Source organism: Pithys albifrons, chromosome 4 (assembly GCF_047495875.1).
Source record: "Pithys albifrons albifrons isolate INPA30051 chromosome 4, PitAlb_v1, whole genome shotgun sequence".
NCBI lineage: Eukaryota > Metazoa > Chordata > Aves > Passeriformes > Thamnophilidae > Pithys > Pithys albifrons.
Window position 1 is genome coordinate 4808699 of NC_092461.1, and position 14646 is coordinate 4823344.

The 14646-nt window shown below is 40.5% G+C and overlaps 1 protein-coding gene across 1 annotated transcript in view; it reads left to right on the forward strand.

Moving 5' to 3' along the window:
* The window catches only part of ELOVL2 (ELOVL fatty acid elongase 2), a 49240-nt gene extending 38916 nt beyond the window's left edge, over window positions 1-10324 (forward strand). The window contains exons 4-8 of the mRNA XM_071553262.1: window positions 2618-2695; window positions 3778-3949; window positions 5802-5926; window positions 6442-6576; window positions 7179-10324. Of these exons, the coding sequence (XP_071409363.1) occupies window positions 2618-2695; window positions 3778-3949; window positions 5802-5926; window positions 6442-6576; window positions 7179-7307 (639 nt within the window). The 3' untranslated portion in view covers window positions 7308-10324. The remainder of the gene's footprint in view (window positions 1-2617; window positions 2696-3777; window positions 3950-5801; window positions 5927-6441; window positions 6577-7178) is intronic.
* Window positions 10325-14646: the final 4322 nt, after the last annotated feature.

Here is a 14646-nt window from a genome sequence, read left to right on the forward strand (position 1 = left end):
CATCATATCACGGAGCTCAGTTCCAAAAAATAACTCATGTAAAATATGAATAAAACAAAATGCTATGGAGCACATTGGCAATGACATTTTATAGTTTCTCAGTAAAATCAGGAGAAAGAGTCCTCCCTAGATCATGCACAAGAATGGAAAAGCAGTCACCTCTTCTTTGTTTTTAGAGGTTTGGGGCTTTGTGGGTCATAATTTAAATCCCATGCCATCACAAGGGGCAGACGTGCTCCTACTATCTCTGCTTCCCACCTATACAGCTAATGAGGGTTTCACCCCACTGACTGAAAAAAATAAATAGCAAGAGGCAATATCACTTAATTCCTGCTCCTATTAGTAGATCCTGCACTGCAGGAGTCTGGCAGAGCTGTAGATAACCACGTTTGAGGTTGTGCCCTACAAAGCTTCCAGATGTCATCTCTTCAGCCTGCTGACAGCCTGGATGCTGCCTCCAAATGAGCTCCTGACACTCCAGCACTGTTTGACTATGGTGTTCCCAGCCAAGAAAAAGATGAAAATGCCATTTTCTTCAGTGGTTCTCAAACAACAAGACAGAAATGAAAGTAAATCTGCAAATCTCTCAATGATGCTTTGCTTGTTTATTCTGAAAGACTCATTTTGTGGACCAGTCACCTCTCACTTGGGGACAAAATCCAAAGCAGGAGAGCACACAAAGGAGTCCACAAGAGGAGCTACCCAGAAAAGCAACCACACCATGTGGCTCCCTATCCCTCATGAAGTAGCTGTCTGGTTCCAGCTATGGCATAAGCACAGACCTGCAGACCAAGGATATGCCACAGGAGGGACAACCTGGAGACTGGCAGGTTCTCTGCCTTCTACTTAGAGAATAGGAATGACTCCTTTTCCACTCAGGAGCTTTTTGAAAGATAATAGGGAAATGAATGGCATAATTTCTTTTTTCTGCTAGAGTTTTAATGCTGTTCAGCACCTCTGCAGGTTGGTAGAGAGGTGGGACCTGTGCCCCCCATCCCACCTGACTGCTACAGGAGGGAAGGGAGAGGAGCCCTTGTGTCCCAGCCCTGTGTTCTTGCAGGCACAACACCCAAGCAGAGGCCAGCCTAGCAAGACAAGGTGTCATTTTAGCTGCACTGAGCATTTGTATGAGGAGCTCTGGTTGGGTTTTTGTTGTTTCCCCTGTTTTAAGATTCTGGTCCCATCCTGTTTGCTTTGGTGAACTCTGGCACACACTGCAGGTAAATATTGAAACACAGGCTGCTCCAAAAATAAGTGTGTTTATTTCATTTTTTTTATATAGCAGTTATCTAAAAAACATTCATTTATTGTATTTTCACCTCTCTCTACAATCTCTGTGGGTTATTTTGGCCACATACATGAGCTAAGTCAAAATTACAGGGACGCAATTGCAGAATTGCAACTCAGAATAAAATGAGTAGAAGACCCTGGTTCTCCAGGGTTTATAATATTTTAATGTGAATTTATAGGCTATCTTCTAATTCTCCAGATAATATCAAGAGCAATTTTTTTATGAATTTACTCTATGAATTAATTAATTTTGATTACTAAAAATATCTCTGGTTCATTTTTGTATAGACTCACACATTCACTACAGGAGACTACTTTTCAGTGTGAACTGGAGGGGGAAAATAAATCATCCCATCTGTGCTGACACAAATCATGCCCCTGAATGTAGCACCAGAGTTGAAAGCAACCACTTCCCTCAGCAACTTGCAATTCTCCTTACAGCATAACACTTCCATGTATTTCTCCCACCACTGCTCACTGCATCACCTGTAGAGAGTGAGACAGAGCCCAGAACACAAATTGCTCAGTTTGGCCCCAAAACCACTTTGCACACATTCAAGAATAAGCAAGACCTTTAAAAAAAAATCAATAGACTCTTCATAACATTTATAGACAAGATGGTGCTCCCTCTTCCAAAAGAGATGCTGAGTACTTTAGGTGGTCATAACTATAAAAATATTCCTCATCAAAAGCTACCATATGGTTTTCTAGAAACCTTCTGCTTCAATCCTGTGTAGTACTGACATGTAATTTAATTTCCCAGTATGATGTGTGCAGAACCTAAGAAAGTGCATATTCCTTTCTCCATTCAGCACTGTGTTTGGTCTCTACTTCTTCCAGCATTTAACAGTGCAGGATAAAGAGATGTGTATGGCAGCTTCTCCTATTGCACTGCTTTGGATTTGCCTTCTGTTTGCATCCTTGGCACGACAGAATTTTTCTCAAGGACAGTTCTGCACAATTAGCTCTGTTAAGTTCTGTCCATAGCACTTCAGGACAGAAGATAGAAGGCTTGAGCATGAGCTTTGGAATAAAGATCACTGCATTACACAGCAGGAGATTTTAATGGCTGCCTTGAAGGCTTTAAAGCCAGAGAAGAGGAATAGATTTGCACCAAAATGGTGTATCTCCACAACACCAAAAGTTGAAGCCTTTCCTGTTTCAAAATAGAAGATTTTAGCAAGTTGTCTGGTTTAAGCATCAGTTCATAGAAGTTGGGTATCTACTGTACCTCCACGCTGCTTTTTTCAGTAAACACAGAACAACTGCAGGGATAAAGACTGCTCCATCTGTTCATGAACATAACTCCTCTGTTTTCTGTTTCCAGCTCATCCTTGCCACATGGGAAGGCGGCTACAACTTGCAGTGCCAGAACCTCCACAGTGCAGGGGAGGCCGATATCCGGGTGAGAGGCAGCAGGAGCTCAGCCCTCAGAATCCACAGCAGTCCCTGGTGCAACACCTCTGCATTCAAGAAAGTTAAAAGGATGCTCTCAGTAACATCTTTAGCATGAGTTTTAATCAGCTTGCTCAATAGCTGGTAGAGACAAAAAGTGTTACCTTTTTGATTCGGTACAGACGCATCCTTGCAGTGGAAAGCACGACAGGAAGTATTTTGAAAAGCCCCCTGTGGTCAAAACAGTGTTGTCTGACTATTAAAATAGAGAACTGGATCCTTTAAATACTTTGAACAAAAATAAATCAACTAAAAGCTAAAATTCAGGTTGGGGTGTACCTGGAAATTGATTTGAGCTCAACTGTAAACTCTGGACTCCTGCAGAGACATTTTGCTGGTTTGACTCATCTCTGATTTCAGCCCTAATTTCTGCATCACAGCAATTCCATGTATTCACCTTCTGTCATTCCCCATATCAGGTTTACTTTCCACAGCTCAAGGGCAGAAAGATTAACTTATATAATTTTCCCCAACCCTTAAGATTAAATACCTTTTCCCATCAACAAGGTGTTTTCACCTTTTAACTGTCCTTAACTGTCCTAGAACACATCCCAAGCTCTGATAAAATGTCTCTGCTCTAGAGGAAGATATATTTCATTGTACCAAATACCAAATTTATATTTTTAAAAAGAAGTTGGTAGTGAACAAATTTTGCCGCCAAGAAAATATAAATGGTAATAACCTTAAAAAACAAACAGACAAAAAAAAAACAGAAAAAGCCACAATCCACAAAACTGTACTTTTGAAAAAGAGAACAAATAGAAAACACTTTCTCAAAGTTTCTATTTCTTAAATTATATTTTAATAATTGTGTATTTATGCAATCACAAAAAAGGTGATGTGTGGGGTTTTTTCAAAACTGCTCCATTGAAAAGGGAAATAAAATTGAAGACAGAGCTCATGTTTCTCCTTCAAAAGCATATTAATGCCTTTTGAGAAGTTGCCTGCTTAGGGACTGAGCAAGTGCAGTAATACTTAAGCTCTTGTATGGACAGATATTGATCTCCTGCTCCTTTGTTCTTGCTTGTACAGGTAGCCAAGGTGCTGTGGTGGTATTATTTTTCCAAAGTAATTGAATTCACCGACACTATCTTCTTTGTACTGAGAAAGAAAAGCAGCCAGATCACCTTCCTTCATGTGTATCACCATGCCACTATGTTTAACATTTGGTGGTGTGTTCTGAACTGGATACCTTGTGGGCAAAGTAAGTCTTTGTTTGATTCTTAACCTGGGGTATAACTCAGTGAAAGTGGAATCACATCACCGTGCAAAGGAAGTGTGTCACTGTGTGGTGTGATAGCACCTTTAAATTCACAGCCTTTCAGAACTGCTGATCACCTGCAGAACACAGCAAAAGTAAAACCATGGTTAAAAGTTCAGGCTAAAAATATCTCAATGTCAGGCCCCAGATTTTCCACTTAGTTCCCACAACCTCTCATATTTACTTCTCCTCAATGCACAACACTACTGACTAGTGTACAGGAGTGATCACATACAAGACCTACACCAAAAGCTTATGTAGGAAGGAATCATGATCCTGGTAAGGTCAGTATCAATCACAACACCTGAAATCAATAGCACCTTGAGAGGTTTGACTCCTGTATGCATCAATCTGACACTCTGCTTTAGCAAGATACTTTTACTTACCTAATCACTAATTAAAACACCAGTTTGAGTTTCTCCTCTTTTATATGAGAACATCTCATCCAAGCAGGAGAAGTACTGGATAGGCAGAAGTGATCAATATGGTCTAGTATTCCATGTAGAAAGAGCAGCATCCTTCACCTTACTGTATTTTGGGTTCAAAATATTTCACAACAGTAATCTCTAAACTCCTTGGCTCTTGGAAGGATATTGTAATTGTTTGTCATCTTCTCCATCGAGGAGGGGAATATATATGATACCACAGAGCAGTCACCTGGCATTTGTGTAAGTCCAAACAGCAGGAAACTACTTCAGCTGTCTCACAACATACACATATTTCCAGGGCTTCACACAGCTAGAGACTTCCTGTGGCAGATGTTATCAGAGTCAAGAAGAAAAACAGTTTTCTTTCAAGTTACTAAAGGGAGTCACTTCAGTCTATTGTAATATTTTGGAAAGAAATTTGTTGCAGGTGTTTTTCAGAACCAAAAGCAGAATCGATATTTGTTGGCACTTACTATGGACAGCACAAAATCAAAGTAAATCGCTGTTACAGGAAGAAGCAGGAATCAAGAATTTCATGGCAATTAGCATCTGTTTCTAGAGGTGTAAACCAATTAGTGGGGTTTGTGCTTTCTGATGCATCTGAACCTGGTCACCACACTTCACACTATACAACTAAGGAAGTGAAAAATCAGTAGCTAAGTAATTAATTAATGGAAAAATCAGAACAACTGGTGAAACTTTTGTAGATGTAGCACTGTCATCAAATGGATGAGCATACAACAGATATAGTGCTGCTTCTTGTGCACTAAAGTTAAGAGGATAATTAATTTGCACAAGAACTAGTATTCACTAAGTGAAGCTAATAAGAACAGCAAGGTATTATCTGGGATGAAATTCCAGAAATCTGCATCTAGCAAGGAGTCACTGAAGAAAATGAAAGTGATGCTTAAATTGGCCTCTTGTGGCTGTGTTTAATTCAGAGTATTTAATTCCTGCTCCAGAGAGCAGGAGCACGGGTGCCTTCCAGGGTCTTAGGGCTACCATACTATCAGCAAAGTCCACATCAGTGTTTAAGCTTACAAGAATAATGGAGAGACGGACAGCAAGAAGAAAATTAGGAGGGAGAGAAAAAAGTAGCCTGTGAACTATGGAATCGGGAAAAAAAAAGAAGAAAGATATGGTATAAAAATACAATATTCAGCACAAGAAAAACCCTGTAAAAAGCATCATTCATTTTGTCAATTGTCCCAAGGACAGCATCTTTGCACATCAGAAATGCCTTTAGCAAAGGACAGACATGAAAGAAATACTTACAGTATGCAAGACACACCACAAACAATAGTATCTTCTCTCACTTTTTAGCAGTTTGTATATAAATTTGTTTTTCCCCTGCTGGATTTTTATAGGTTTCTTTGGACCCACTTTGAATAGCTTTATCCATGTGCTTATGTACTCTTATTATGGACTGTCAGTCATCCCATCTATGCGCAAATATCTCTGGTGGAAGAAATACCTCACTCAGGCACAACTGGTACGTATCTATTTTACACCAGCAATCTTTCAAAGTGTGAGAGAGGACTAAATGAACTAGAGATAAACATTATCTACAAAATTAAGCTAGTTTGAATTCAAGTATAGCAAAACTATTATCCAGCATAAGTCATTACTGAAGCATGATTAACTTAATAAATTAATGGTTAGAAATTATTTCTACTATACAGTAGAAACTCTGCAGTCTACAAAATTCTGTTATTTTTGAACTCTTGCATAGAAAATTACTGTTCTTGAATCACAGAAAAGCTGATTAATAATTATAAAAATGTCTGATAGTCACCTCCAGTCAGCTCCAAGACCTCTGACCCATTGGAATTTTTTTTAATTTAATAAGAGCACCATTTTAACCTAATGCTCAAAATACAGATCTTAGAAAGGATAGTTTTCAAGAGTACCCAAACTTTCAAAGAGCAGGACTAGGGGACATTTCTGTATCTGATTTAGCTATCACTGACCCTTTCTCTGCAAACACTCATTACCTTCCCCCTGCAGATCCAGTTTCTGCTCACTATTGCGCACACACTCAGCGCAGCTGTGAAGCCGTGTGGGTTCCCATTTGGCTGCCTCATGTTCCAGTCCTCCTACATGGCAACACTGGTCATTCTCTTCATAAACTTCTACATTAAGGTAAGCACCCTGCCAAGAGTGAGGAAAACCATAACTTTTTGGGTAGCAGTTTTCATGAACTCACATGTAGAATGAGCATCAGTACTTAAAATAAGTTTGTATTAAAATGGATATGTCGCTCAAGAATGACAGATGTAGTAATGACTGTGGTAGAGACTTACCCAGTAATGATGACCTCCTCATTGCAGCTCAGCTCTTCTGCACTTCTATAGCAAGTCAGGTACCATATTCAGTACTTAGGAGGTTGAAATTTGCTTTTTGGGTAACTTTTTGAGTCTTTCTTCCTCCTCAGAAAAAAAAGAAACAAACAGTTCTGTCTTTGCATTGTTTACTTTGACCTGATTTAGCAGGGACTGCTCCAGCTTGCCTGCATACAGCTTTTAGTATAAAGGCTTGAAATCTCTTTTGACATCAAGTATTGCAGTAATACTGGTAAAGTAACATCACCCACAGCAATGAAAAGAGAACAGTACCCTTAATGCAGTCTGAAGTAAATATTTACATCAACAAACACCAAGCAGCTCCATTTAGAGTTAACCATAAGTAGTGTTTGGAAGGCACTAAATAAATCCAAGTATTTACTTTGGATTTTGTTTTTATAGACATACCGGAAAGCTCCTTCAAGAACAGCTATAAAGGAAACCCCTGTCACAACAGAAGTCAAGAATGGTTTTCATAAGGACTACTTTACTGCTGCCAATGGATTCCAGAACAATAAGAAGGCACAATAAGTATAGTGTTTCCTATGATCTTTTTTTCTAAAAAGAAGAAAAAAGACTGAATTACAAGCTTTAGCTTAAAACCTATTTGATTACATTTATCAGTTGTTTGTACCAGACACTTATTAATGTACTGCTATTTAGGTTTTAACAAAATGAGTAGAACTACTTGTCTTGTCAAAGATCACCATCAGAACAAAGAAAGCCAAGATCTTTCTCATTTGAAAAAGAAAACTTTTCTGATCTCTAATGCTGACACAAAAACGCCTTATGAAACACTTGATGGATAAATCCATCAATGCCTTCAAAAGGTTAGGACTCTATTCAGACTAACACAGTGAGCACTTGCTGTGCTTGTGAGAGGTCTTGAGACAAGGCTTCACAGTGCACCCAACACAGCCAGCAAAACTGTGGCCAAGGTCAGGAAAATAAGAGGGACAGTGGAAAGGGTGACAGTCATACCTTTCCCCATCAGCATGCCCCTCTTTGTTCTTTTCAGCCGTCCCTCGAAGCACACTCCCTCCCCATGAACATCAGCAAGGAGCCCTTTAATCCTGTGGGAGGGCCTGGGGAAGAGCATGACAGAGGGCAGTGCATCATCCTACAGTTAGCAGAGAGATGTGCACCGTGCTCATTTATTTTTTTACATGTGTGCAACCTGATTCAAATGCCAGGAAGGCTGGCAGGAATTTGCTGTTCCAGCCCTTGGGACTTCCCAGCATGGTATCAGGAACACAGAGCAAAACAAGTCACTTTGGATGTGCTAAATTAATAGGAGTCTGGAGTAAATGGATGTTGAAAGAAGGAGCTTAGCGACTTAAGGAAGATAAATCCTTTGAGTGTAAATGTGTACAAGTTAATCCTATACAAACACTGCTAATTTGAAGCAAACTGACATGCCACATATTAATAGACTGGAAGATGCAGAAAATTTGAAAAGTGAAGATGCAGAAAATTTGAAAAGTGAAGATGCAGAAAATTTGAAAAGTGAAGATGCAGAAAATTTGAAAAGTGAAGATGCAGAAAATTTGAAAAGTGAAGATGCAGAAAATTTGAAAAGTGAATTCAGCAGCAAGCAAAGCACATTATACAGGAATTTCTGTGTCAGGTGGACCTTATTCAGACTGGTCTCTGACTGGAGAAACAGATGGGACTGAGGCACAATCTTCTGTAGGGAATGCAAAGAGATATTTGCTGTCTGCAATTGTAAAAAGTTGCCTCTCTCACAATATTCTGTCAGCATCTTTGCTGCTGCAGTTGGCTGCATTTACCCCACCCACCCCTCTCTTAAATGGTTAGAAATTAAGAATACCCAAGGTTAACTTTGTAGGTCTGCCCCTCACCCTTTTCTCATTTAGCCCATTTCTGTATTAAAAATAGACACAGACTTTTTTTCCTCTCTCAGTTTTTCACAGTGGAGTGTTCTGGTCACTTCCATTCTCTCAGCAAAAATACCTGTCAGAGTCACCCCAACCCAGCAGGCCCCTTGGAATGAAGTAGTTCTGTAAAGAAAATGTGTCCTCTCACTCCCGGCACCTTGCAGGGTCCCAGGGCAGGAGAGGGACAAACAACACAAAGCCAGCACAGAGAGACCAAGTAGCCACAGGGAGCTCAGACATAGAGGAGGCTGTCCAAAATTGTGTTTTCCAATTCCTTCCCACTTCTAGAGAATCAGTTATCCCCTCTAGATAGCCCCATCTAGATGATCTGCCATCAGAGGCTCTTGGAGGCTGCAGGTGCAAAGGCAGGAGGAAGGTTTTCCCCAGGAAGCAGGATGGACACAGGGCAGTCAGCATCACCAGAAACAGGCTGAGAGACTGCAGCCAGAAGGGCTCATGGACTGAAAGGAAAAGAGCTGAGGAAGTGGGACAGTACAGGAGGAAGAACAGACAGGTTTGTCCAGCAAAAGCAAGAGGAGAAAATGGCATGAAGAAGGGTGTCTTGGGTCAGAGTTCAGTCTGAATGTGTGCTTGAAAATCCCATTGAATGCCCTCTGTCTCCAGCAGTTCCAGTTCCATTGCAATGTGGGCAAAACCCTTCTGGCTCCAGCAACCAACTGAAATGCCCAAAAATGCTACAGCACAAGCAGTGCACTTGAGCAGCCTGACTGCTACATTGCATCATCATGGACTGGGTAACCAGAATAACTGCAATATTCAAACACTTCTACACCACCACCACCACATCCCTACGTTTAACTAGTGCATATTCACATTTGCTCCCCTCTTCATGAAGTTGGCCACAAAACTTCACAGAGCAAAAGTGAGTGTTCTGTTTTATTTAACATGCATATGAGGAGGGAAAGCAGCAACCAAAAACAAACAAAAACGTCATTCACAAAACCTGAACACTGCATGTATATACTATTTCTTATTAGCCCTTCCATAACCTTTGCTTTTCAGGCTTTTCTGGTTGATACTGTAAAACTCCCTAGTTGTGAGAAATAAGTGGGTTTGACTGAAGGTGCTCTGCATGGCCATAAGTAAAGGGAGTTTCAGAGCTCTGCAATCATCCTGATGTTGGACACCAGGGCAAAGCCAGAGGGACTGGGAAGAGCTAACAAGACAGTGCACAAGACAACAAAAGGGTGGTGTGGCCCAGCATGGATTTTAGGTCTAGTGGAGTCCATAATCTTTTGATGGCAAAGCGTGCATTTGACTATCAAGGTGGACAGCGTCAGCGTGCTAAGTGTTAAAGTTTACTATGGCAATTAAACCCACAGATATTGTCTTTTGTTTTGTTGAAACCTCATTCAAAAGTTAAGGAAATAAATAAATGCCTTACTTGAAATTCAAAGGGCTGGGGAAAAAAAAAAGAAAATGAAAAAAAAAAAAAAAGGAAAAATATGAGATGGTCTTACCTTGCAGATCCAGACTAGCCAGGAAGGCTGGAATCAAGTATGTTTAAAATTCTTCAGATATGTCTTAACATCTTCAAAAGGCTGCAACTTTGAAGAAAGAGAAGCATTGACTTTTTAAACTGATATTCCTGTAACACGTAACACTGTAAATAAACAAATTTTACTATCAGGCTGTCTCCACTCCTCTTTAAGGCATCAGGTTGATGGAAACTGGTTATTTGAGGCTGTTTTTTCAACCTTTTTCAGGAAGTTCTTAGGACATTCACCTCAGACTGAGAAACAACCTCCATAACTTTACATACCACTTTCACTGTTGTTAACATGAAGCTTCTCTGTGCTTTTTGTCCCGCTACCTGTAAAAACTTGGCTTTTGAACAAAGGTAATACTGCAATAACTTGTTGGTTTAAAACTTGTGCTTGCCCATCAAGTCATCCTTGAATTCTCAGATTGCTTTCAGTTGGAATCTGGTGGTAGTAAACTGAGGAGAGACAATGAGGAAAAAAAAATTCTCAAAAATAACATTTCTTTCAGATTGAGAATACAGACATGGTAGAACAGATGCAAATACTTGACCCTGCTGTTTTAGGCTCACCAGAGCATGTGGTGGGGGGACAGGGAAGTGAAGCAGGAGAAAACCACTGAGTTTGATTCACTGCTTTTGGATGTTAGTAGCTTCCCAAGGGAAGAGGAGGAAGGAGTAAGCTTTTCTAAAGACACTTCTAAGAATACTGGAATTGAAGAAGATATGTCAGGCTCAATTTACAAACCTCTCACAGTTTGGTTAAGTAATGCATTGTCAACTCTTCCTCAAAATAAACAATAATCACCCTGTAATGGATGACCAGATTGCTGTGTCTGGCTCCAGTATACAACAGCTCTCAGCTATTCCTTGAAACGTGTCTGTTTTCCAGGGCACCACTCTTCCATACACAGTCCTACCACCTGCAGAAACAGGACCTGTCCCAGTGTGCTCCAACCAACACCAGCACACCTTACTGAGAGCAGGGCAAGCTGTCCCCAGGCCTGGGCAAACACAAACACAAGGTTCCCTTGCCCATTTCCAGCCACAGAGAACATCCTTTTCTCTGGCTCTGTACAGCCTTGATACAAAGTATCTGTAGCCCTCTGGACCTTGAATGGACCATTGCTGTGGTACAGAATGTGCAGGTAAACAAGCACTTGGCACAACATCCTCCTCTGACAGAGATTCAGCATAAAAATAGCAGGGGTTTTAACATCAAACTTTGTTTAGAGCTTAAAATGCATAAGGCAGCTGTCCTTACCTTGTACATTATATTTCCCATTTTTTTTCTGGGTACTGATGGACAGTTTTGGCACCTCAGCATCCACATCCTCTTTGTTCTGGCTCTGAAGTGTTAAGGAAACTGAACACGTTGAAAATTGAGCTATATTTATTTGCACTGAAAGGAAGGAAATAAATATCTGGATTAATAACACTTTAAAAGCGTAAGTGAGAAGGCAAAGGAAAGGTCAATCACTTACCTGTCCAAAAGGTAACATTAGGGTAATGCAGTTACAGATCTGTGCTGGAAACCAAATGCACTTTAAACTTTCAGGAGGTTTAAGGTCAAATATGTTTAATGACCCAACAATGCAGGAAGAAGTATGAGATGGGCTGTCCAAGGCCAGAAATAGTCATTCCTGTCCCAGCTGCTGTCTCCAAACAGTACTACTACTGCCTACAGATAAAAAGACCATTATTTAAGTCCCAAATTTTCATCTTAGGGAGTTCACAGGTTACCAAACTGGAACTCACTGAGCTTCTCAAAAGTGTTTCATATAATGGAATAGAAAGATAAGTGCAGAGGTAAAAGATATCTAAACCATACACCAGCCCTTTCTGCTTTCCCATGCCCATCACTAAAAGCAGACTTTTAGGGTTCAGAGTTCTCCAACTAAGAGTTAAAAACAAGTATAGGTGCATACAACATTATGGTAATTTTTAATAAGTAAGGAGCCCTGATCTTTCCTTTATCCATGCCCTCTGAAGTGCTCAACACTCACCTTCCAAGCTTTATAGTTACAGGTTGCACAGAGATTCAGCAATAAGAGATACAGTGTGCATCAGTCTTGTTTCTGTAAAACATCAAGCAAAGATACTTGGATGAAAAGCATTTCTAATATTTTTTACAGTTACAGGAGACACCAAGGCAGCATTCTGCCAATACACATGAAGGGTGAAGAAATGCAACAAAACAAGAGTTGCTACACATCTACTTCATTGTGCTGACAAAGGTTAAAACTTTGAGAGCAATGAATCCAAACACATCTGATACCAAAAAAAAAAACAAAATCAAAAACCATACCAAACCACCTCAATCACTCTTGTTCTAGTTTGGAAAAAAATTAAATAAGACAAAAAAAACCAAGAACCTTAAACCTGAGAGAGCCATCCCACACTCTTCCTTCCCTTTGGGCAACAAACTCCTTGGAGATGGAGATGAGCCAGCCTGAACAGGCCAAGGCAAAACCCACCCAAAAGAGACAGCACATACCCCAGGAATGCAGGTTCTCAACACTGTTTCTGTGGCTTTGCAGAACTCATATCAAAGAACAGCCACAGTGTGGACAGCTCATCTCAATTCTTAGGTCTGCTTCACATCAAGCATCTTAATAGAGCTGGTTGCATCATCATATTTGGCCAGGTCATGGGGAATAAAACCATGGAATGTAGGCGTTTACATGGGAACTATTTGAAGGCTCACCTTGGTTACTGGGAGCAACATTACACAAAGCATCCCCCTACATTCACCAGTAAGAAGTCTGGATTACAAGAAGCAACAGGTCAGTTCAAGCCTTATCACACTCTGTTAGGGCCAGGACCTTGCATTACTACTCAGGCTGTGAGTAGGGCCAGGTACAACCAGGCAAAGGAAGAGATGCTTGGATTATTCAGGTTGATGCCATAAAGCCTATTTTGTTTAATATCACTGCTGATGCCACCACAGCATAACACACTAGTGGGACACAGACCATGCTAAAAATTCTGTTACTGGGATGCAAAACTGAAGCATTTTACCAGACACTAGCAGAGCTGTTCACAGAAGTTAAAGCTTCATCTCCCAAAGTCACTTTGAGTGCTTTGAGAGCCCAAATTCAAACAGTTGTGAGGACACTAAAGAGCAGCAGGAGAATGCAATGCAGTCAGGTCACCAGGGACAGCCCTCAAAGAAATAAACACAAGCTGGTGAACATGAAATCACAGTTTCAGCCCTTCACATTGTGAATAGGAGAGGTTAGACCAGTGGATCTGGCCTTTGGAAAGGGCAGGGTTGAAGAGGCATTTTCTTTTAAAACATCCCAGAAAGAAAGGTACCAACCACCTCTAGATATGTATAAATAACTTTCTTCTCATGACTGCTCCAGTCAGGACAACTTAAGCTAAAGAAATAAACATAAAATGGCAAAGCAGCGGCAACAGCAGCTTCTTGCTGTTCTCTGTGCTGGTGCTACCCTGCATGACCTTCTCAAGAAGGACCAGCATCAGTCCACTGTTTCAGTGGTGAAACAGACCCTGTCAGAGTCTGGGCTTTTGTTATGAAGGTGCAGGGGATGATTGCCTTGACTCTAACCCACTCAGCAATCTGAGGTTGGTTTTATGAGGTAAGTAGGTAGAAACCCAAAGCTTGGAAATATGGCATGCTCCCACAAATTCATTAAGGTGCACTAGCACTAATGCTGTGCCTGGAACAGTTTGTGAAGAGCAACTAGAGATTGAGGAACTGTGTCACAGCATAGGAAAACATTAAATTGCGTGGTTTATATGCTGCTTGCTTTCAGGAGACCTTTAATGCTATTTTGCCTAATCCTAGCACTGTTCACTGTGCTTTGAACTCTCATTGAAGCCAAAAGTCATTGGTTGCAAAAATAATTTCTTCATCTTCAATTGCCATTTTCTCTTTAATGCTCCAAATTTCCTGCCCTTCAGTCTCCAGTTTTCCTTCAGGCACTTGGCCAATAGCCAGTAGATACCTCTCTGCTTTCAGCTCAGCTACCCAAAATTGAGTGGTAATCATGCCAAGCCAGCAGTTCCCACACTGCTGCTTGCACACTTGAAAGGCTGTGCCTGACACACCCTGTGCAGGATACACAGGGCTCTAGAGTACCTTTCCAGACATGCACAGTGCATCAGTTTGAACAACAAAACTGTTATCCTATGCAAACATTTTACTTAGGATCAATCATTAAGTGCTTTTACATTTGGTAAAAGTGTTAGCTGAACACTCAAAATGAGCCAGTATATCCATCAGTTCCCCCCACAAATCATTATCTTTAGTTCATTTTTTAAATTTCTTTGATATGCAATGGATCCATCTTGCAGTTTTTCAGAAAAACTTGTTATCAACACAGAGATCATAACTGGACTGTTTAGCAGTGTATATTCTTATGAGGAAAAAAGAAGGCTCAACATTGAGTTTTTTTCCTCCCCTTTTTTCTTCCCATTTAAAATAGACTAACATCCTTCACAG